We start from the raw sequence: 23888 nt of genomic DNA, 5'->3' as shown, positions 1-23888 counted from the left end.
CAAAGGTGCCAAATTGTCTGGAATTGTTCTTACCAGAGAAAGACCCTCGACTTTGTAAAGTCTAATAGGGCCCCAATTAATTCAATTTTTTGAGTTGGGATTAGAGTTTATTTTCCTTTGTTCAGGATCAGACCCAGCTAACCGAAAAGGTCCAAGTGAACTGGACATGAATGAGGACCTGCTTCTTGGATGTGCCTTTCACCAGCCAATTGTCCAAGTACAGAGAGACATGAACCCCTCTCCTTCTGAGAAAGGCTGCCGCCACCATCACGGTCACCCAATCTGGTAAAGACCCACAGGACTGAAGATAGACCAAAGGGGAGAACTGTGTACCGGTAGTGTTGGCCAGCAACAAGAAATCTCAGAATCTTTGTGTGGCCTGGGAAGATTCCTCATTTGAAAATAAGCATATTGGAGAAAGACATCAGCAAACCAGACATTATGATTCAGTGCAGAAAGAACAGTAGTCAGGGTAATCACAGAGATCAAGGATAGGTCTCTCTCCTTCCTTGGACTTGGGGATTAGGAAGTACTGGGAGTAGAATCCTTTTCCATGAACATAAGGAGGAAGCTCCTCTATGACCCCCATAGCACAACAGGGTTTGCACCTGCTGAGTAAACAATGATAGGAGAGAGACTGGATATGAACTGAATAGCGTAATCCGATCACATAGTGCTAAGGACCTACCTGTCTATAATTATAGCTTCCCAAGTACTACAGAAGCGGGACAACCTGTCCTGAAACAGAAAGGACAGGAAAGTGATGTTCCAAGCTGGAGTCCTGCTCTTGAGACTCAAGTCAAATAGGCTGTCAAGTCCACGAGACAAGAAGATGGGCCGTTTGGCTAGAATTAGACCCAGAAAGTCTTCTCTGCAATTTGTGCCCCTTTCTGGAGAAATCCTGCTACCTCATAGAGTAGAGGACTGATGGAAATATCGCTGAGGGGGATATTGCTGCTGTTGTCGATGGCTACCAAAGCCATGTCTCCTTGGGGCCTGCACATAAATCCTCAAGGAGCACGGGGGGTTTGGAGGTCTTTAAAGGAATGCAATGTCTCGTCATTTCTCTCAGTAATGATGAGGTGACCAAAAACAGCAAGTCCTCTATGCTCTGCTAGATTTCACAAGCTATGACAGGGTTTTGCAACCATATAAGATCCTTCTCATTGTAAAGACTGAAGCCATTAGCCTGGATGAAGCATCCACTATATATCCAGAGCTGACTGTAATGATGTCTTGGTCACTAAACGGCCTTCTGCAACAAAAGCCTTGAACTCCTCCCTGAAGGATTCTGGTAACTTATCCACAAATTTGGACATGGGGTCCCAGTTCACAAAGTCATTTTTATACAATAGCACATGCTGGTTGGCAATACACATCTGCATGGGGGACCTGATGAAGAGAGATCCCTCTTCCTTCTGACGAGGAAACTGCGCTCAGCTGAGAAGACCCAGCCTGTACTAGTTCAGGCCCCTCAGTACCTCTGACGGGCCTGATGCTCCAGAGTGGTCCCCAGTGCAGAGGCAGAGCTCAGGGCCTGCTTGAGAAGATGCTGCTTTAATCTTAAGTCTCAAGCCACCTGTGTCCTCTTTTTTAAAAAGCTTACAGATGGAGCACCTCTCTCTAATATGCCCTTCCCCCAGACATCATAAACGTCAAGTGTGGGGGACGTTATTGGGGATAGCTACCCTACACAAAGGACAAACTTTAAACCCTGGTGAGGGCATTCCACCAGGAGAAACTACCTAATTAATTACTACTACCACTACGAACTATTATGACTAACAGGTACTACTAACCAACTATAACTATATTCCAAAGAAACAGAAAAAACTGTGAAGGTAAGTGCGGGGTTTAAAAAAAAAATCTCACCGAAGACTCACTGCCTACAGCAAGAGTCCGAGAAGGAACTGAGGCGGGTGAGGGCAGTGCTGCCCTTCTATAGCCATGGGAGGGGCTATGAGGGAAAAGGGTGCAAGCTCTGTCCCTACAGGTACTGCTAGGCAAAATTCTCCAGCTTTGTTGTGCTGGGCATGCTCACACAGTTGCAACCACATGAAGAACAAGGATTTCACTCTCTCCTCCAGTTCTTCGAAAGTAACATAGCAACTTTTTCCTCTTAACTTCATATTTGTTCATTATACAAGGTACATATGAGAGAGGACATGAAGTTCATAAAAAGGATCATGTTCCATACATTAGGACATTTAAAATCTATTGCAATTACAAGCTTCTATTTCATTCCATTAAATATTTACATTTGCTGTTTCCCCTCTAACAGTGTTCATAGAATCCTAGAATATCAGGGTTGGAAGGGACCTCAGGAGGTCGCTTAGTCCAACCCCCTGCTCAAAGCAGGACCAATCCCCAACTAAATCATCCCAGCCAGGGCTTTGTCAAGCCTGACCTTAAAAACCTCTAAGGAAGAAGATTCCACCACCTCCCTAGGTAACGCATTCCAGTGTTTCACCACCCTCCTAGTGAAAAAGTTTTTCCTAATATCCAACCTAAACCTCCCCCACTGCACCTTGAGACCATTACTCCTTGTTCTGTCCTCTGCTACCACTGAGAACAGTCTAGAGCCATCCTCTTTGGAACCCCCTTTCAGGTAGTTGAAAGCAGCTATCCCCCCTCATTCTTCTCTTCCGCAGACTAAACAATCCCAGTTCCCTCAGCCTCTCCTCATAAGTCATGTGTTCCAGTCCCCTAATCATTTTTGTTGCCCTCCACTGGATGCTTTCCAATTTTTCCACATCCTTCTTGTAGTGTGGGGCCCAAAACTGGACACAGTACTCCAGATGAGACCTCACCAATGTCAAATAGAGAGGAACGATCACGTCCCTTGATTTGCTGGCAATGCCCCTACTTATACATCTCAAAATGCTGTTAGCATTTCCAATTAGTTAGTGTTTCCAATTCTTGTTTAGTTATAGTTACATGATTATGATCTCAGTACAGTTGATGTCATGTATTATAAAGATTACTCTAATAAAATACAACTAATCCCCCACCCCGACCCTTGAATGGAATACAAAACTAGTCTGGTCAAAGGGAATCTCAACATTTCCTCATGCTAAACCTATGAAGATTGTCTTCTGAATCTGTCTTTTTCACGCTGAGTTTAAATAAACATAAGAATGGCCCTACTGGGTCAGACCAAAGGTCCATCTAGACCAGTATCCTGTCTTCCGACAGTGACCAATGCCAGGTCCCGCAGAGGGAATGAGCAGAACAGGTAATCATCAAGTGATCCACTCCCAGCTACTGTCAAACAGAGGCTAGGGACTCCATCCCTGCCCATCCTGGCTAATAGCCATTGATGGACCTTTCCTCCTTGAATTTATCTAGTTCTTTTTCTGTTCTCTCTGACAAATAACTGTGCAGGTTAGCAGGATATAAACAGTTCCTCAGGCTTTGCAACAGTATTTCTGTGGATACTTTTTATAAGTAAACATAAAAATGAGAAAAAACAATATTAGAGGCAGAAAGCATTCGATACCCTTACAAACAATCTTAAAATTTGTATAAACAGATATTTAATGACTTTTCCTATTTAGTATTGATTTGTTCAGATAGTGCTCTAAGAGAAGACTAACCCTCTATAAGAAGTTTGTCTTCTGCCCCCATAAACTTTAGTTCTGATACCTCCAAAGAATGGCTCCATCCCAGTAAATCAGGCTCTGAGTCATCAAGGTACTTATGCATATGCCTAACTTTGAGCATGTGTGCCACCATTGCACTTAATGGGGCTACTCACATGTTTAAGTACTTTGCTGACTGGGATATCATTTGTTCAGTTTTCTTAACTTTTTTATTTTTACCCTGAGCCCTGAACAATTCATTTATTACCAGTAAGACATCCCCTTTCTTTTTTAATTGACAAATAAGATAGTAAGGATTTTTTAAAGTTAATTTTAACTTAATGCAGCACCCAGGCATTTTGAATACGTAGTCTACTGATTTACTTCGTTAGAGTAAAAGAATAGGCATGAACACATTTAATGTACAAAAATGCTACTTTAACATTAAAGTTGATAGTACAAACTAATGAATAAGGAAATTGGGAGTTAACAAGCCATATCACCCTTAAGCAAGAGAGGACAAATAGTTCAGTGACTTAATATCTAGGCTAAGAACCAGGTTTTCTGATTCTCATTGCTGACTCTGACGGGCTTTGTGTGGCCCTCGCAAATCATGTAAGCCTTCCTGTTTCTCAGTTTCCTCATATATAAAATAGGCATAATATTTCTCTATGCCACACGAATGAAGAATACCACAGATTGCTTATAAAAGTAGGAAGTAATTTCTTAGTAAAGCACATTACAGTATGCATTAAGATCCACTGACTGAGAGACTGCACATATGCACAATACTAAGTTACATAGAGACTACAGTGATGGAGCTTTAGAGAAGATTTAGGCAGCCTTAACTCAGAGTGCTTTGTTATGATTAGTGTGAAGGTCAGGCCTTTTTCTTTTTAATGACAGGTTTCAGAGTAGCAGCCGTGTTAGTCTGTATTCGCAAAAAGAAAAGGACTACGTGTGGTACCTTAGAGACTAACCAATTTATTTGAGTATAAGCTTTCGTGAGCTACAGCTCACTTCATCGGATGCATTCAGTAGAAAATACAGTGGGGAGATTTATATACATAGAGAACAAGAAACAATGGGTTACCATACACACTATAACAAGAGAGTGATAACTTAAAGTGAGCTATTACCAGCAGGAGACCGGGGGGGGGGGGGGGGGGGGACCTTTTGTAGTGATAATCAAGGTGGGCCATTTCCAGCAGTTGACAAGAACGTGTGAGGAACAGTGGGGGGTGGAGGGGGGGAATAAACATGGGGAAATAGTTTTACTTTGCGTAATGACCCATCCACTCCCAGTCTCTATTCAAGCCTAAGTTAATTGTATCCAGTTTGCAAATTAATTCCAATTCAGCAGTCTCTCGTTGGAGTCTGTTTCTGAAGTCTTTTTGTTGAAGAATTGCAACTTTTAGGTCTGTAATCGAGTGACCGAAGAGACTGAAGTGTTCTCTGACTGGTTTTTGAATGTTCTAATTCTTGACATCTGATTTGTGTCCATTTATTCTTTTACGTAGAGACTGTCCAGTTTGACCAATGTACATAGCAGAGGGGCATTGCTGGCACATATCACACTGGTAGATGTGCAGGTGAACGAGCCTCTGATAGTGTGGCTGATGTGATTAGGCCCTATGATGTCCCCTGAATAGATATTTGAACACAGTTGGCAACGGGCTTTGTTGCAAGGATAGGTTCCTGGGTTAGTGGTTCTGTTGTGTGGTGTGTGTGGTTGCTGGTGAGTATTTGCTTCAGGTTGGGGGGCTGTCTGTAAGCAAGGACTGGCCTGTCTCCCAAGTTCTGTGAGAGTGATGGGTCGTCCTTCAGGATAGGTTGTAGATCCTTGATGATGCGTTGGAGAGGTTTTAGTTGGGGGCTGAAGGTGATGGCAAGTGGTGTTCTGTTATTTTCTTTGTTGGGCCTGTCCTGTAGGAGGTGACTTCTGGGTACTCTTCTGGCTCTGTCCATCTGTTTCTTCACTTCAGCAGGTGGGTATTGTAGTTGTAAGAGTGCTTGGTAGAGATCTTGTAGGTATTTCTCTGTCTGAGGGGTTGGAGCAAATGTGGTTGTATCGTAGAGCTTGGCTGTAGACAATGGATGGTGTGGTGTGGTCTGGATGAAAGCTGGAGGCATGTAGGTAAGTATAGCGGTCAGTAGGTTTCTGGTATAGGGTGGTGTTTATGTGACCATCACTTATTAGCACCATAGTGTCCAGGAAGTGGATCTCTTGCGTGGACTAGTCCAGGCTGAGGTTGATGGTGGGATGGAAACTGTTGAAATCATGGTGGAATTCCTCAAGGGCTTCTTTTCCATGGGTCCAGATGATGAAGATGTCATCAGTGTAGCGCAAGTAGAGTAGGGGCATTAGGGGACGAGAACTGAGGAAGCGTTGTTCTGAGTCAGCCATAAAAATGTTGGCATACTGTGGGGCCATGCGGGTACCCATAGCAGTGCCGCTGATTTGAAGGTATACATTGTCCCCAAATGTGAAAGAGTTATGGGTGAGGACAAAGTCACAAAGTTCAGCCACCAGGTTTGCCATGACATTAATTGGAGATACTGTTCCTGACGGCATGTAGTCTATCTTTGTGTGGAATGTTGGTGTAGAGGGCTTCTACATCCATAGTGGCCAGGATGGTGTTTTCAGGAAGATCACCGATGGATTGTAGTTTCCTCAGGAAGTCAGTGGTGTCTCGAAGATAGCTGGGAGTGCTGGTAGCGTAGGGCCTGAGGAGGGAGTCTACAAAGCCAGACAATCCTACTGTCAGGGTGCCAATGTGCCACAAGTACTGCTTTTCTTTTTAATGTGTTCTATTTGGTTTATTAATGGCACAGTTTTACTATTCACACTGTAAAGCCATCACTTGGCATCATGATTTTCTTCTAACTTTGGGGGGAAGTGTGTGCGTGGTTTTTCCTGGCCTCCATGCACACCCAACTCCCATTAAAAGGTTCCCTGCAAGACTTTAAAATTAAGCGAGGAGTGCAGGCTGCTAACTGAATTCAGCCTTTAAAACGAAAATCAGCTGTACTCAAGTTAGCAACAGAGGGAAACCAGATATCTCAAAATGCATCCCTCTTTGATATAACAGCTACCAATAAACTCTGCTGGAGTACAGAGTTGGCCTAAAAGTAGCCAGGAAAATGGCATGGCTATTATATAGAGCAGTTACAGAGTCTTTAAAATATTATTTAACCTGGAGATGAAAACCATACTACGTATAAAACTTCACTTTAGTGAACTCTTCTGGGCTCCTAAGTGCAACAGGGGGAAATGGTAGCTGCAACATCACAGCATAACAGACTGTGGAACATCACAGCAAAATACCAATGACTTTAAAGAGTTGGTATATTTCATTTTTCTAAAAGGCAGTTACTAGCAGAATTATCCATCCCATGCTATTTGGGAAGTAAATTTTGCAGATCAGCTTTAACATAAATTGAAGCCGTAAACACATAAATGGGGGGGGGGGGGCCACGGGGGGAAAGGAGAGAGACCAATGTCTTTCTAAACTTGTACTTACATTAGGAAAGTGGAAGATGGAAATGCCACTGAAGTAGATGGTGAAATAACTACCTACAGTATTTGCAAGGCAAGTTCCATGCAGTGTCTGCTTATTCTCAAAATATATAAAGCAGTTGTAATTTAAAAAAATAAACATACAGAAACACCACTTAGCCCTAAATACAGACCAACTCCTAGAGTAACTTTTTATTATTTTTGACTTAGAACTACTTGAATAAAAAATTAAAAAGCGTGAAAACAGAGATCATTTATATTTCATTTTTGTTTATAAATTAAACGTTCTTTAATATATACTGCTGTAAGTATAAAAATACACTATTAAAACTATAAAAATTATTTAATACTACAATGACGAATTTAATTTTAACTGTGGATAGGTATTTTGTGAGTGCTATTTATATTTCAATGTAATCTTTACTATACCTGCATCACTGGCAGATTCTCCTGAAAAAAAAAACAAACAAAAAAAAACACATTTATCAATCTTCAGATAAGAGATTCTATATCTTGCTAGAGAAAATAATGATCAAGTCAGACTTCTAGCACTAAAACAGAACTACAGAAAACTACAACCCACAAAGGGACTGAATCATTACCACAGAGAGCAAATAATTTAGTGGAGTACTCCAGCTATAGAATCACAGTCTGTTCTATGATGCTGTAGTTATTATGCAGAACACAGATTAGTGTCTTAATCATGGGCTGAAACAATTTTAATGAAAGACAAGAAACTCCTGAAGTTTTCACCTGACCAGACCATAGGGAGCTGCCTCACTTCGACATAAATGTAGCATAATCCACAATTACGCTAACAAATGAAAGGTGTAAAGAAAAACTTAGAGATGAGAATATTTAGAAGCAGTCATCACAAGCACCCTATAAACCCTTTAAAGCACTACGTATATTATAAGGAAAGCTATGTTCAATTCTTATAAACTGTTGCTGCAAATGTGAATGCCTGCAAAGACACTGGTATGGAAATCTGAAGGGGGCCCAATGCAGTGAGACAGACATCTGCCTTGAATTCCACTGTGATTATCTGGGTGCAATAGATTAATGATCTCTGAATGATAACTCCTAAAGAATTCCTAAAGTAAACTGAAAAGGTATTGAATATCCCATGTGACCATACATCTAAGCCAACCTATCGCCAATTAGCAAAATTTAAGAAACTAACCATTGCCAGCAAAGGGATCATTTAACCTAAACTCCCTTTAGAACAATAGAAATTTCTCTCAATAGAGCTCAAGTAAGATTTCCTATTAGATATTGGCTAAGTAGGCAATCCTAGTGGAGAACTTCCTATGATTGAGTAGGACTTCTTAAACAGCCGCAGAGCGCTGCTCCTCCTCTTCATTCAGCCATGTAGCAACACGACTAAGGTGCAGGGAGCTGATCACATGATGGATCCCATAGTCCTGAGCAAGCAGACTGGGAAAGAGAGGAATTGATATGGGAATTGATATCAACTGGCAGAGCAAGGAGGTATGAGAATCAGCACTGTCTCAGCCATGCTGGAGCAATGAGTATGAGCTTGGCCTGATCCACCTCGAGTTTGAGGATGACCTGTTGGATGACCAGAATGGCGGGGGGGGGGAGGGGGGGGGGAGCATAAATAGCCAACTGCCAGCTGCAGTGGAAGGCATCAGAGAGGGAACGCAGACTGAGGCCACCCTGGGAGCAGAATAGGCGACACTTTCTGTTTCCCCTCATTGCAAACAGGTCGATCACAGGGGTGCCACATGTTGCGAAGATGATCTGGAGAACACTCTCCTCCAGGGACCACTCATGGCTCAGGGGAAAAACTCTACTGAGATGGTCCTCAAGACGATTTTTCACCCCCGACAACTGGACTGCTGCTCTAGTGATGTCTTCCCTTGATGCAAAACTGCCACAGATTGATCACCTCCAGATAGAGTAAACTGGAATGCTCCCCCATTGCTTATTCACACAGTACATCGTGGTGGTATGGTCTGAGTATGTGAACCACTGAATGTCTGATGTTCTGCAAGGCACAACTTGCTTTGTGGTAAGCCCGAAGTTCCAGCACATTGATATGGATGAAGGCTTCCTATTCTGACCGCAGGCCCTACACCCTCAATGAGTCCTGATGCACACCCCAACCCAGAAGGGACGTGTCAGTAACCACTGACTTGGTCAGAGGGCCGAGCAAGGGGGACCCCAGCACAGATTGTGCGGGAACTCCCACCAGTGAAGGGAATCTAGGACTGGCGGCGGGAGGTGAACCATCCAGAGGATGCAAGACAGGGCAGTAAACTCTCCTGAGCCATATCTGAAAGGGGCAGAAGGTGCAACCTGGCGAACTGGGCCACCTGTGTGCAGGCAGACATGTGGCGCAACAAGCTCAGGCACACACAAACTGTTGTGGATGGCTGGGATTGCAGACTGAGGCAGATGCTGAATTGCCTGGAAGAGGTCGGTCGGCAGGAATGCTCTCAACCTCGTGGAGTCTAACATGGTCATAATAAACTCGACTTTTTGAGCAGAAGCCAAGATTGACTCTGCGGTGTTTAAAATGAGTCCCAGATGGTCAAGCAAATGCAACATGATATTGACGTGGGTGAGATCATCATCTCTGGAGCCACCCTTCAACCACCAGTTGTTGAGATACAAGAACATGTGGATTCCCTTCCTCCTGATATATTCCATGACTACCACCAGACATTTGGTGAAGACTTAGGGGGGCAAAAGAGAGGCTGAACAGGAGAACCGTATATTGAAAGTAGCATTTTCCTACTAAGAAACACAGAAACTTCCTGTGGCTCAACAGAATGCCCACATGGAAGTACCCATTCTGAAAGTCCAGACCAACAAACTAGTCGTTCTGAGACTAGCGCAGGGAGGACAGCCGACAGAGTGACCATGTGGAGTCTCATGTACTTGATGAATTTGTTGAGGCCATGAAGGTCAAGACTAGGTTTTATCCCACCCATGGACTCCTCTCTCTTGCGGGGTCTATCCCTCTCTTTCTAAGCCAGTCCCATTGTTTCGGGGGAAAGGCTGCGCAAATCATAGAATCATAGAATATCAGGGTTGGAAGGGACCTCAGGAGGTCATCTAGTCCAACCCCCGGCTCAAAGCAGGACCAATCCCCAACTAAATCATCCCAGCCAGGCCTTTGTCAAGCCTGACCTTAAAACCCTCAAAGGAAGGAGATTCCACCACCACCTCCCTAGGTAACGCATTCCAGTGCTTCAACACCCTCCTAGTGAAAAAGTTTTTCCTAATATCCAACCTAAACCTCCCCCACTGCAACTTAAGACCATTACTCCTTGTCCTGTCATCTTCTACCACTGAGAATAGTCTAGAACCATCCTCTTTGGAACCACCTCTCAGGTAGTTGAAAGCAGCTATCAAATCCCTCCTCATTCTTCTCTTCTGTAGACTAAATCCCAGTTCCCTCAGCCTCTCCTCATAAGTCATGTGTTCCAGACCCTTAATCATTTTTGTTGCCCTTCGCTGGACTCTCTCCAGTTTTTCCACATCCTTCTTGTAGTGTGGGGGCCAAAACTGGACACAGTACTCCAGATGAGGCCTCACCAATGTCGAACAGAGGGGAACGATCACGTCCCTCGATCTGCTCGCTATGCCCCTACTTATACATCCCAAAATGCCATTGGCCTTCTTGGCAACAAGGGCACACTGTTGACTCATATCCAGCTTCTCGTCCACTGTCACCCCTAGGTCCTTTTCCGCAGAACTGCTGCCTAACCATTCGGTCCCTAGTCTGTAGCGGTGCATTGGATTCTTCCGTCCTAAGTGCAGGACCCTGCACTTATCCTTATTGAACCTCATCAGATTTCTTTTGGCCCAATCCTCCAATTTGTCTAGGTCCCTCTGTATCCTATCCCTACCTGCCACTTTATCTACCACTCCTCCCAGTTTAGTATCATCTGCAAATTTGCTGAGAGTGCAATCCACACCATCCTCCACATCATTTATGAAGATATTGAACAAAACCGGCCCCAGGACCGACCCTTGGGGCACTCCACTTGATACCGGCTGCCATCTAGACATGGAGCCATTGATCACTACCCGTTGAGCCCGACAATCTAGCCAACTTTCTATCCACCTTATAGTGCATTCATCCAGCCCATACTTCCTTAACTTGCTGACAAGAATACTGTGGGAGACCGTGTCAAAAGCTTTGCTAAAGTCAAGAAACAATACATCCACTGCTTTCCCTTCATCCACAGAACCAGTAATCTCATCATAGAAGGCGATTAGATTAGTCAGGCATGACCTTCCCTTGGTGAATCCATGCTGACTGTTCCTGATCACTTTCCTCTCGTGTAAGTGCTTCAGGATTGATTCCTTGAGGACCTGCTCCATGATTTTTCCGGGGACTGAGGTGAGGCTGACTGGCCTGTAGTTCCCAGGATCCTCCTCCTTCCCTTTTTTAAAGATGGGCACTACATTAGCCTTTTTCCAGTCGTCCGGGACCTCCCCCGATCACCATGAGTTTTCAAAGATAATGGCCAATGGCTCTGTAATCACAGCCGCCAACTCCTTTAGCACTCTCGGATGCAACACATCCAGCCCCATGGACTTGTGCACGTACAGCTTTTCTAAATAGTCCCGAACCACTTCTTTCTCCACAGAGGGCTGGCCACCTACTCCCCAAGCTGTGTTGCCCAGCGCAGCAATCTGGGAGCTGACCTTGTTCGTGAAGACAGAGGCAAAAAAAGCATTGAGTACATTCACTTTTTCCACATCCTCTGTCACTAGGTTGCCTCCCTCATTCAGTAAGGGGCCCACACTTTCCTTGGCTTTCTTCTTGTTGCCAACATACCTGAAGAAACCCTTCTTGTTACTCTTAACATCTCTTGCTAGCTGCAGCTCCAGGTGTGATTTGGCCCTCCTGATTTCATTCCTACATGCCTGAGCAGCATTTTTATATTCTTCCCTGGTCATTTGTCCAATCTTCTGTTAGGATATAGATATTCAGGCCTGTCTGCAAAAGCCTGTACTTTAAGAATTTAGGGGTATTCTTATCACTTGGCTAGTTCTAGAGGTATAAAAGAAAGAATCAAAATCACTGTCTGCTGGTGTAAGGGCCCTCTCTTACTGTGACTGTTTGAGGCCCTGTTCTTAGGCTAAGGCCTTTGGCTAAGCAGCAGAGGCAGCCATAAGCCAGGAAGCGAACAGTCACATCCTCACATTCCAAACTAGTCACATTGAAAGAAGGTGCTATTGGGCTGTTAGGAATACAATCCTGTCCTGATAATTCCTATCACCTCCAGAGAAAGGGAAGTGCCTAGAAAACGTAAAAGGAAACTTAGTTTGATAGCATCCTGTCTGGCAAGAACTCACTTATCAATAGCTGGGATGTGAAATCCTCACTTCTGTATTGTTTTGTCATTAGAGTTCCAACTTTGCTATTGTTTGTCTGTATAATCTCTGTCTGGTTCTGTGATTGTTTCTGTCTGCTGTATAATTAATTTTGCTGGGTGTAATCTAATTAAGGTGGTGGGATATAATTGGTTAGCTAATCATGTTACAATATGTTAGGATTGGTTAGTTAAATTTCAGTACAATGATTGGTTAAGGTATAGCTAAGAATATTACTATATAAATTAGGGGCAAACAGGAAGTAAGTTGGGATTCGAAAATAAGGAAAAAGGAACTTGTATTTAAGCTTGCTGGAAGTTCACCCCAATAAACATCGAATTGTTTGCACCTTCGGACTTCGGGTATTGTTGCTCTCTGTTCGTGCGAGAAGGACCAGGGAAGTGGGAGAGTGAAGGAATAAGCTCTCTAACATCTTCCACTTCTTGTAAGCTTCTTTTTTGTGTTTAAGATCAGCAAGGATTTCACTGTTAAGCCAAGCTGGTCGTCTGCCATATTTACTATTCTTTCGACACATCGGGATGGTTTGTCCCTGTAACCTCAATAGGGATTCTTTGAAATACAGCCAGTTCTCCTGGACTCCTTTCCCCCTCATGTTATTCCCCCGGGGATCCTACCCATCAGTTCCCTGAGGGAGTCGAAGTCTGCTTTCCTGAAGTCCAGGGTCCGTATTCTGCTGCTTACCTTTCTTCCCTGTCTCAGGATCCTGAACTTGACCAACTCATGGTCACTGCCTCCCAGATTCCCATCCACTTTTGTTTCCCCCTACTAATTCTTCCCAGTTTGTGAGCAGCAGGTCAAGAAAAGCTCCCCCCCTTGTTGGCTCCTCCAGCACTTGCACCAGGAAATTGTCCCCTACATTTTCCAAAAACTTCCTGGATTGTCTGTGCACTGCTGTAGTGCTCTCCCAGCAGATATCAGGATGATTATAGTCGCCCATGAGAACCAGGACGTGCGATCTACTAGCTTCTGCGAGTTGCCGGAAGAAAGCCTCATCCACCTGGTCCGGTGGTCTGTAGCAGACTCCCACCACTACATCACTCTTGTTGCTCACACTTCTAAACTTAATCCAGAGACACTCAGGTTTTTCTGCAGTTTCATACCGGAGCTCTGAGCATTCATACTGCTCCCTTACATACAGTGCTACTCCCCCACCTTTTCTGCCCTGCCTGTCCTTCCTGAACAGTTTATAACCATCCATGACAGTACTCCAGTCATGTGAGTTATCCCACCAAGTCTCTGTTATTCCAATCACGTCATAATTCCTTGACATCACCAGGACCTCCAGTTCTCCCTGCTTGTTTCCAAGGCTTTGTGCATTTGTATATAAGCACTTGAGATAACCTGCTGATCGCCCCTCATTCTCAGTATGAGGCAGGAGCCCTCCCCTCAGAGACGTTCCTGCCTGTGTTTCCTCCCGGTATCCCGCTTTCCCACTTACCTCAGGGCTTTGGTCTCCTTCCCCCGGTGAACCTAGTTTAAAGCCCTCCTCACTAGGTTAGCCAGCCTGCTCGCAAAGATGCTCTTCCCTCTCTTCGTAAGGTGGAGCCCGTCTCTGCCCAGCACTCCTCTTTCATGGAACACCATCCCATGGTCAAAGAATCCAAAGCCTTCTCTCCGACACCACCTGCGTAGCCATTCGTTGACTTCCACGATTCGACGGTCCCTACCCCGGCCTTTTCCTTCCACGGGGAGGATGGACGAGAATACCACTTGAGCCTCAAACTCCTTTATCCTTCTTCCCAGAGCCACGTAGTCCGCAGTGATCCGCTCAAGGTCATTCTTGGCAGTATCATTGGTGCCCACGTGGAGAAGCAGGAAGGGGTAGCGATCCGAGGGTTTGATGAGTCTCGGCAGTCTCTCCGTCACATCGCGAATCTTAGCCCCTGGCAAGCAGCGGACTTCTCTGTTTTCCCGGTCAGGGCGGCAGATAGATGACTCAGTCCCCCGGAGGAGAGAGTCCCCGACCACCACCACCCGCCTCCTTCTCTTGGGAATGGAATGCTGCGGGCAATATTGCTACTGCTGCACCACCCCTTAGGGCATCTTTGTGCCAACGGCATGAACACTCCCAAGGACCACAAAGTAGCCCTGGAATCCTTGAAGAAGTGCAAAGTGTCATCCGACCTCTCTGAAAACAAGACTCAGCTGTCAAAGGGCTAGTCCTTTATGGCTTGCTGGACATCTAGAGCGATCTCAGAGTTTTGCAGCCAAGAAGCCCTCCTCATGGTTACTGCTAAGGCTATGGCCCTGACCCCAGTAACTGCAACATCAATGGCGGATTTCAGAGATGTTGTGGCAACTAAACAGTCCTCTGAAACAAATGCCCAGAACTCCTCACATGAGGCCTCGGGCACCTGCTCCTCGAATTTAGCCATGGCTGATCAATTAAGGAAATCATACATGGCCAGTAAAGCTTGTTGACATCTCTAGGGACGATGAGGTATGGTTTCCCCCTGAATATCTACAGGCTTTTAGCCTGCATTCTTGATTTGTTTCTAAATTTTAATTTGGTTACAGCATCTACTTACCCTTTCAATTAGGTATTCTTATATTGTAATCCTCAGGAACTGAGTTTTTAAAATAGTGAAATAAGGATGAGGAGATGGAATTTGATCTAAAATCTTGTACAGGATTAGCAGGCTGCGACAGTCTGTAGATATGCAGGGGGAAACCCATCGACTTGAACAAATGGAGACATCCTGCAATCACTCAATTCTGGGATGGGAACAGTCATCAAGACGGGGTGCAGCTGGCCTGTCTCTCCTCGGACGTAAGGGAGCATGCTGATTGCTTCTTTTGACAGTTCTGCCTGCACTGGAGTGCAAGTGCAACAACAATGTAGTCTGTTACCACACTTCCCTCTCCCATTCAGCATTGTTTGTATCCCCCCCACAGCACACCAGCAACAAAGTTCAGTTTGTGGGGAGAAAAACAATAGTTGCTTGGTCACCATAGGAAGGACACATAGAATAAAAATAGACCAGAAAATAAAGCTTTAGGATGTCTAACTAGGGTCTCAAATCTATTATCGCATTATTCATGAATACAACTAGAGAATAGATGTGGAGTGGCTCATCTCTACTACTCATTAGAGTACCACCACCTATCTTCAAGTTTTGACTTGAAAGGCATTCTGCTTCAGTAGGGAGTAAAGACCTTACTAGGAAAGGTATGATTTCTGAACTATGAAGTTCACGAATAGTTACAGGGTGAGATTAAATTATAGGGGAGCATCTGAATTAGGCAGAAAAGAACACAACTTAACTTCTCAGATGTACTTAAGAGCATGGACCCAAATAAGGAATTCTGAGGAGTGAACAAGGTTTTACTCTTCTTACCTTGGTGTTTTATTGCAGGTCTGGGTTCAGCTTTTGCATGCAATATGCTAGTTGCTTTTTCATCTGAAACACTATCTGCAGGACTATTCGTTTCCACTATTCCTAGCATAAAAGAATTTACAAGAGGAAGAAATTAGTGATATAATAAAGGTTTAGAATAAAGTGCTGTGCTAAATGTTTAATCCACTTAACTACCTGTTTAAAGATTACTCTGGTTTAATGAATTATCTTGAGTGCAAATAAGGAAAGTTACAAATTTACAATGGCTTTTCACATAATTAGTGAAGTACAAAAAAAAAAAAAAAAAAAAAATCACCACAGCAAGTTTTTCATCCCAAGAAGCAAAAGACTGAACTATAAGTTACAAACACAAGAAAGTTTATTCTATTCAGGAGCAGTTTACAAATATATAGTATCATTTACTAGCAGGGTAAGTCGTTAAATGAAACTGTATTTACCTAGTAAAACCTAAGCAGTTACTGAAGTATGCTTTCTGGATTATATGGCAAATAACTGACTGATTCAGTTCCAATAACTTTCCATTACATGGTATTCAGTAATAAAATTGTGAAGTGTTATCAAGTAACTACTTCCAAAATATGCAATATGTGCACCATACAATTTGAAATTAATCACATAACAAAATGCCTAAATCCATGGTTATTTTCCAACTTTTTAATGCTACGTAGAAGTACAGTTATTTTGGTACAGTCCATGCTAAAATGATGGAAGAGATTTCATATGCCCACTACCTTAAACTACTTTCCCAGGTGTATGTATAATGAAAGGACACTTAACAAATGCAAGGTAATTCATATCAGAAAGAATAATATGAACTACTCATGCACATTGCTGGGTGCTATATTAACTGCAACCGCTCTGAAAAACGAGGTAGGGCGTCACTGTGGCCAGCTCAATGAAACCTCTGCGCACTGAGCATCCATGGTCAAAAAAGCCACCCAACTGTTAGGACATATAAAAAACAGGACAGAAAATAATACTAGAAGTATTATAATACCATTATATAAATCAATGGCTTGCCTTCGCTGGAATAATGTGTTCAGTTGTCACCCTTGCCCCAAAAACTACAGCAGAAGTAGAATGGGTCCAGAGATAGGCGATGAAAAAGATTAAAAACATGGAAAGACTAGTGTAAGGACAGATTGAAAAGACTAGGACTGTTTAGAAGAGAAACAAGAGGGGACACGATAGAGGTACACAATGTAATGAATAGTAGAGAGAAGGTAAATCAAGTGCTCTTATTTAGCTTTGCTCATCAGAAAAGAAGACAAGGACATTCACAGAAAAGGAAAGGCAACGAATTTAAAACTGTTACAAATTTGGACCACCACACACAATCAATCTATATAACTCTGACATAAGCTATCCATGAGGCCAAGAGCTTAGTAGGAATCAAAAAAGGAATAGACCCTTGTATGGATGGTGAAAACATCCAGGTACATTAGAAAAGAATATTTACATGCACAAGGGATATGAACCCTCATACATCAGAGTGTAAGCCAACCACTAATGGTTTTAGGAATAAATATATCTCGTTGACAGGTTAGTTCATAATTGTCCACTAGAGGATTCCTTTGAAGCATCTGCTAGTAACAACTGTCAGAAACAGAATACTGGACTATATGGACCACTGAGCTAATCTGGTATAGTAATTCCTATATTACATCAACTAGCTAGAAGGGTAGGCAAGGAAGACACTGCTATTGCAGGAGTGTTTAATAAAACGTTATTAAACCCTATTCAGCTATGACATACCAAGCACTGTTTTCTCTTACCTGGCTCTTGCATTGCAGTGACTGACTCAGCTTTCTCTTTTAATATACTAGCTGCTTTCTCAACCAAGACACTAGTGGCAGTTTTACTAGCTTCCTTTCTTCCTGACATAAAATAGTTTACAATGAGGTATGTACTATACACATCAGGGACATAATCCCAAACATTTCAAAATCAGTTGCTGCATTATGTAATGTGTTCACAAGCTACCCAGCGTGCATCTCGGTTGTCAAGAGCATCCTACCATATGTTTATTCTTCAGATTTACAAACCACAAAGGTGGAGTGCTTTTGCTGCCTTCTGGGTAGGCAAGATGACACTCTTGACGATCATGCAGATACGGCTGTGGATCCACTGACATTTCACAAATGTTTTTAATGTAAAATTCACAAGCTTTCCTCCTCTCCCAATATAAAGGATACATTTTTATATTACTTTATAAACATTTTACTTTTGACATGGATACACAGGCAAAGAGGCTTTAAATCTTGTAAGTGATCTACTCCTAACACTTGCACAAAAATTAGTATTTTCTTTACATAAGGACGAAATGCTTTAGTGAAACAATGTTATGAAACAAAAATATTCATTCTTTTAAAAGGAAGGCTGTTCACATGCTCTGTTAAAGACAATTATAGACCAAAAATCACAACTGATTTAATGGAAGGAGTTATTTAAACATCACTGACAACTGCAACATATAATTTATGGATTAACTTAATATTTGCATTGCTATACAATTAGTTTTACTACAAGACATGCTACAACAGTGAAAATAGCTCATCACCAACTTGAACGACAGTAGATTTAACGTTTAACTACACAGGATCATTAAAAAAATTTAAAATGGCAATATTGAAAAATTATTCTTAATAATAAGGATGGGCAAAATATGGCATCATCGGCTATAATTAGTGAGTATTCATTAAGCTGGAAAGGTTCCTGTAGTTTCCATTTCAGTTTTATTAACACAACTGCATTTGCAGGTCTATTTGTAGTGCAAGCATCTTTTCTTCCTGGCATTATTTCTTTTAGATTTAACATTAAAAAACATTCAAAGCTCTGAGCCGCCTGACAAACTTCCAACAGCCACAAAATAATTTGCAACAGGCATTAACACAGGAAATAATGGGTCTAAGGCACATTGGCACTTTTGGAAATCCTACCAGGTGCCTAAGTACTATTCAATATTGTACCCATGATCTGATGTAACATGTTAGCTTTTCACCTGACACACCTCGGAACCAAACTAGCTTGGGATCAGTTTCTGAACATAGGGGATTTGAGTCCTGTACACAGACAAAGTGGTTTGAATGGTACACCATGATTAGCAATCTGCACAAAAGCTGGAATAGCAGGAATGTTCCAAGCCAAGACTAAGGGATGTGGGGAACTAAACATCTCACTTGCCTAAACTGTGAGTCTTTCTCAGCAGTATTTCTTACCTTTTTAAAAACCAGGTAGAGGAAGAAAGTGAAAATTCACCTTTTAAAAATCAATGCAAGTGTCTAAATTAATGTAAAAATCAGAATGATTGCTGCTGCAACCAATGTGAATAGTGTTAAATCTTTAAGGTGTTCAAAAATGAGAAAAGTATGATCCATATTAAACAGTTAAAATGAATGAAGTAAGGGGGGGGGGGGGGGGAGCATAGAATATGGAAACGCCAACTAAAGTACCAAAACATGAGACAAGGTTAATGGACAGGTTTGCTTCTTACCTAGCTGTTTCACTATAGTGTCCTTCCTGGCTTTCATATATGAAGGGCTAAGCTTTTTTTCAGTTGACACACTAGCTGCACTGTTTTTAGATTCCTTTCTTCCTGACATGAAAGTTATGAGATAAGCATTTAGGATATTTTAAAAGAAATGTTATAGACTCAATTGGTGTACAAATACCATATCTAATGCACTTACTAACTACAGGTGGTGACCTAATCAGCTGGAATGAAGAACCTTAAAAGATAAACAAGATAGGTTACACTTTTGCAAAGTACAGGACAGCTGTTCCTAGGCATAGCTAGAATTAACTAAAGACTAAAATCTTCACTTAAACACGGTCTAAGTAGATAGAGAGAAATTCTTAGAAGGAGAATGTGGCAACAGAGGTGAAGAGTTGGTATCAGGCTCAAGTCTGCTATGGTCTGTAGGAATTCAAACAGATCCCCATACAATAACTTAAATTGCCTATTCATATGAATAGATTGGTGGTCTCAGTCCACTTCCTAATGGGCAAGTGTGGCCATCACAGAACCATTGCCACAACCGATAACTTGGACAGTCTTAGGGACAGAGGCCAAGGACTGAAACTTGGAGACAACTACATCTTTACTTACTGATCTTTTCACATACAGTCGTGGTATGCTGCCAGGGTGGCAAGTGAAAGGCTTACGTTGCTGCTTGCCCCATCTGTATCTGTCCTACAGATGCCTTCAGTTTGCATGCTGTCAAAGTAGGCACTTTTCACATGTACTCTTTTTTTCTTGTTAACGAGTTAAGTATGAACCCAAATCATAGCAAAAGTTTGATTACACTAAAGCAGGAAACCCAGGAGAGTCTCTTGGAAGATTTTCTTCTTGATTTATCCATGGGGCTTTTTTGGTTTTTGGAGATGGCACAGAAGTAATTTTCTAATATTGATAGGAACCTAGTTTTCTTTTTTCCATATGATTCACCTTGGTATACACAGTTAATTTTCACTCACTATGGTACTACATTTCACTTAAAAATCATGTTTGAAATGAGAGAAAGGTGGAATATCAAATGTCTCAATAAGCATACAGTTGTTTGCTACAGCTTCCTTTCCTTCACAGCACTGTGACTTTCCATGTAACACCCAGAAGATGACAATGTGAACACAACCATTCAAGCATGTATGCTAAGAATCTGATGGTGTACTAATACTCTTTCCTAATGCTGGTGCCCGCTTCTGCAGTAAGGGAAGTGCCTTAAACAATGTGATTTATTTACAAAGTAAGAGTATTTCTTAGGTTTTTCTAAGATCACAGCATTAAACTGATCATTGAATACTGTGGTTTCAGAGCACAAAAGTTCTGACAGAGAAGACATTTGACATCCATGACAACAGCCACTTTGGGTACAAGAACCGGCAAAAATGAGAAAAGGAACAGAAACGAGAAACACATGACTTCCTAAACTTCGGTTTAAACTGGTTTAGTATAGATCAAGCATCTGTGACACAGAGATCTAGCTTCTTCCTGCATATGCCACAACAGCACGGCCTATCCACGCTAGCAATGTGAAAATTCTTTGATTCAGATTAGATGTGTTTCTGAATACTGGCCATCTGCTAGTATTTGTATTTAATCAAATGACAAAATAATACACAAATGTCAAAAATATGATGGTAACCATTGAATTCCACTAAAACTGGGAAACTCCAGACTGCACCTTGCTTCTGAGCATAATGCATGCAGAGATATTAAAACCAAGGAAAGCCCAAGGTGCAGTCAATGGTGCAACAGCATCCTCCATAATCCTGCCACAATTCCAAACCACATCCCATTGCTGCTACACTCCCCTCACTCCTTCCCATCTTCTCAGGGAAATGGACAGCTACCAGGCACAGAAATGCCTCAGACTGACCTGCTTGTTCCTTTCTGATTGTTTCCAGAGAGTAAATAAGCGACTAGCTCCTCCTAATCAGAGGTTCACAGAAGTGGTATCCCACAACGTTCAGTACCATCCCACTTTTTATTCCTCAACTTCTAGGTGAAACCATTGTGGGAAAAAATAGGGGCTACAAAGTCAGCAGCGTACTGACAACACCTAGCGCCCTATCCTTCTCCAACACCCTAGACAAGCCCCAAGGCAGGATGAAAAAAGATAGCTGAAACTCAATCTGGACAAGCCTGATCTTATGCAGAGAGTTTGAGGAAAGCACTTAGAGAACCTATCAAAAAGTATCTGTTCCAATAATTGGGGGCATCTTCCCTAATCGACATGGTCTGCAGTCTAGCGATCCTACTTGACTCCTCAATATTGCTAGACTTGCAGACTACATTGATCCCCATCCTGTCAGATATGGGTTGTGTTACAGTTACCAATGCTTCTGCACCTCTCAGGACTGAAATTGTAAGCAAACGCTATCCCAAAAATCCTATCTAGTCCAGAATTCATCCAACCATCTTCTGAATCTGGTGAACTCATAAAAGCATATCAAACCTGTCTTCTACTTTCTGGGCTGTCTATCAAATTACTGCAAGGTGAAATTAAGTTATTGGTTACTATGGATTATGCTCAATTCATTCTACGAACCACCTTGTCATTGCCAAAAAAGCACCTAACCGATTTTCATGCACAAATCTGGAACTCCATGTTCTGGAAGCAAAGACTTGTAGGTATTGGAGAAAGAACATTCTTAACTGCAGGCCCACACTTCTGGAATTTGCTCTCTCCCAAAATAAATGCAAATATGACCCTGGCTGCTCTCAGAAAGAGTTTTAAGATACACTTCTATGCCTAGGTCTTACCAACTGATAAAATTATGAAATGCTGGGTTCCTAGTCAAGTGATCAGTTTAAAAGCTGCAGGGCAGCATCGTGTTTTGTCTCATTATTGAGATCTTTGCAAAGGCACCCAGATACCAAGGTGAAGGGCATCCTATAATAAGTATTTCAAGTTTAAGTCTTTCCAAATCTTTTGCCCTCAAGGATTTCATATTGAAAGGGAAATTCTAGATACTTAGCTATACATACAAGCTGTCCATTTTTCAGTAATGCCATAGCATGTGCACACCCCCACACATACACTTATACAGAGTTTTAAAGGAAATATTTGTTTAGTCCTGATAGCTTATGGAGCATCAAGAAGCATCCTTTGTGACAGAAAAAAATAAAAAGTTTCCAGACTTTCTAGAGATCATAGGTCATGATCTAATAAACCGTACCAAATTTTCAACATCAGGCCCTAAGTTTGTGCCTTAAATTTTGCATGCACAGCTTTTCTGGGGGGTTTGTTTTGGGTTTTTTTGGTTGTCGTCATTTTTGTTTTGCATGCTAAATTGGGTAGATATATCTACTCACTCAATCTATGCAAAAAATTGCCATTTGGATTTATAAATACATGTTTTGTGCATAAAATAGTAAACAAAGATACTTTATACATTTATGATATTCCTATTTATCTCTCAAGCATATTTAATAGACAAAGAAAAATGCTTTACAGTTACCTTCCGCTCCAGGTTTGACTCGTTGCCTGGGTCCCTTTGTCGAAGACTGCCTTGGTATTCTTGCAGGACTTTCACTCTTAAAAACAAAAAAACAAAACCAAAAAAAAAGCCCCACATTAATGTAAGTTAGATTTCATTCATATAGACAGATCCACATACATATATTAATAAAATAAGGGCTAGCAAGCAGGAAACTTTCGTAGATTAATGCAATTTCTTACCTTTTTTGTTTTAAAGCAAATGACGTTTTTAGCCTTCAGAGTTTCAAGAGAGAACCTCACAAATGTGAGCTAAGCATACCCAAATGCAGAAATGTCTCCCCAGTCTGCAGAAAGACTGTTCCAGTGTCACTGCTGGTCTTGGAGTGATAGGGGCACTGATTGTCACCGCTGTTAAGGCAACCTGGGGGAAGTGAGCCACTGTAGGAGTGGGTGCCCTAGGGGTCTGCCACTCCCACTGCTGCAGCAGATACACTAGATGGGGCTCAACTGCCCCAAAGAAGGTCTCTGTACATGGGGTATAAGGTAGTTTCCTTCTACTCTAGCAGAAGATTCAGGCAGGGGAGGGGAGATCATACCATACAAAAACTTCACTCCAAAGCCAAATGTGGGGTAGAGTGGAAAAAGACAGGTCTTCAGACAAGTACTATTTTGTCATATCCCCCTGCTCAAAAAAAGGTGTCTTTGAATTTGCTGAGAAGACTTCTGCTCACTTGCAGGTTGAATGATGAACCCAATGATGGAGATTAGCTCATCATTTAACCATTGCTCCCTTGTTCTTATAGCATGGCACAGAGAGAACAGAACACCCAGTAGCTTTCACTAAACCATTCATTATTAATGTCATCCACCATACCTCTAATCAGTTTCACTGCCCTTTTACAGAACTTTCCTATTTTGTCTACATCATTTTTAAGATGTAGTGACCAAAATTGAACAGTATGAGGTGAGAGCATACTAGTTATTTATAGAAAGCAGTTTTATTTTTCCCATATTCCAAGGGTTCTCAAACTGGGGGTCGGGATCCCTCAGTGGGTCATGAGGTTATTACATGGGGGGTCGCGAGCTGTCAGCCTCCACCCCAAAC

At 42.3% G+C, this 23888-nt stretch overlaps 1 protein-coding gene across 6 annotated transcripts in view; it reads right to left on the bottom strand.

Moving 5' to 3' along the window:
* TRAF3IP1 (TRAF3 interacting protein 1) overlaps positions 1 to 23888 on the bottom strand; it is a 93146-nt gene that overhangs the window by 49561 nt on the left and 19697 nt on the right. For 4 of the 6 annotated variants that reach the window (XM_074968245.1, XM_074968249.1, XM_074968248.1 and 1 more), the window contains 3 exons: positions 22803 to 22878; positions 15819 to 15920; positions 7531 to 7551 (listed from right to left, as the gene is read on the bottom strand). In XM_074968245.1, the coding sequence (XP_074824346.1) occupies positions 7531 to 7551; positions 15819 to 15920; positions 22803 to 22878 (199 nt within the window). The remainder of the gene's footprint in view (positions 1 to 7530; positions 7552 to 15818; positions 15921 to 22802; positions 22879 to 23888) is intronic. The other 2 variants (XM_074968247.1, XM_074968251.1) reach the window with 1 other exon arrangement.

The sequence above is a fragment of the Natator depressus genome, chromosome 11, assembly GCF_965152275.1.
Source record: "Natator depressus isolate rNatDep1 chromosome 11, rNatDep2.hap1, whole genome shotgun sequence".
Lineage (NCBI taxonomy): Eukaryota > Metazoa > Chordata > Testudines > Cheloniidae > Natator > Natator depressus.
The sequence above is the reverse complement of the archived record's forward strand: the minus strand, read 5'-3'. Positions and strand labels throughout refer to the sequence as shown.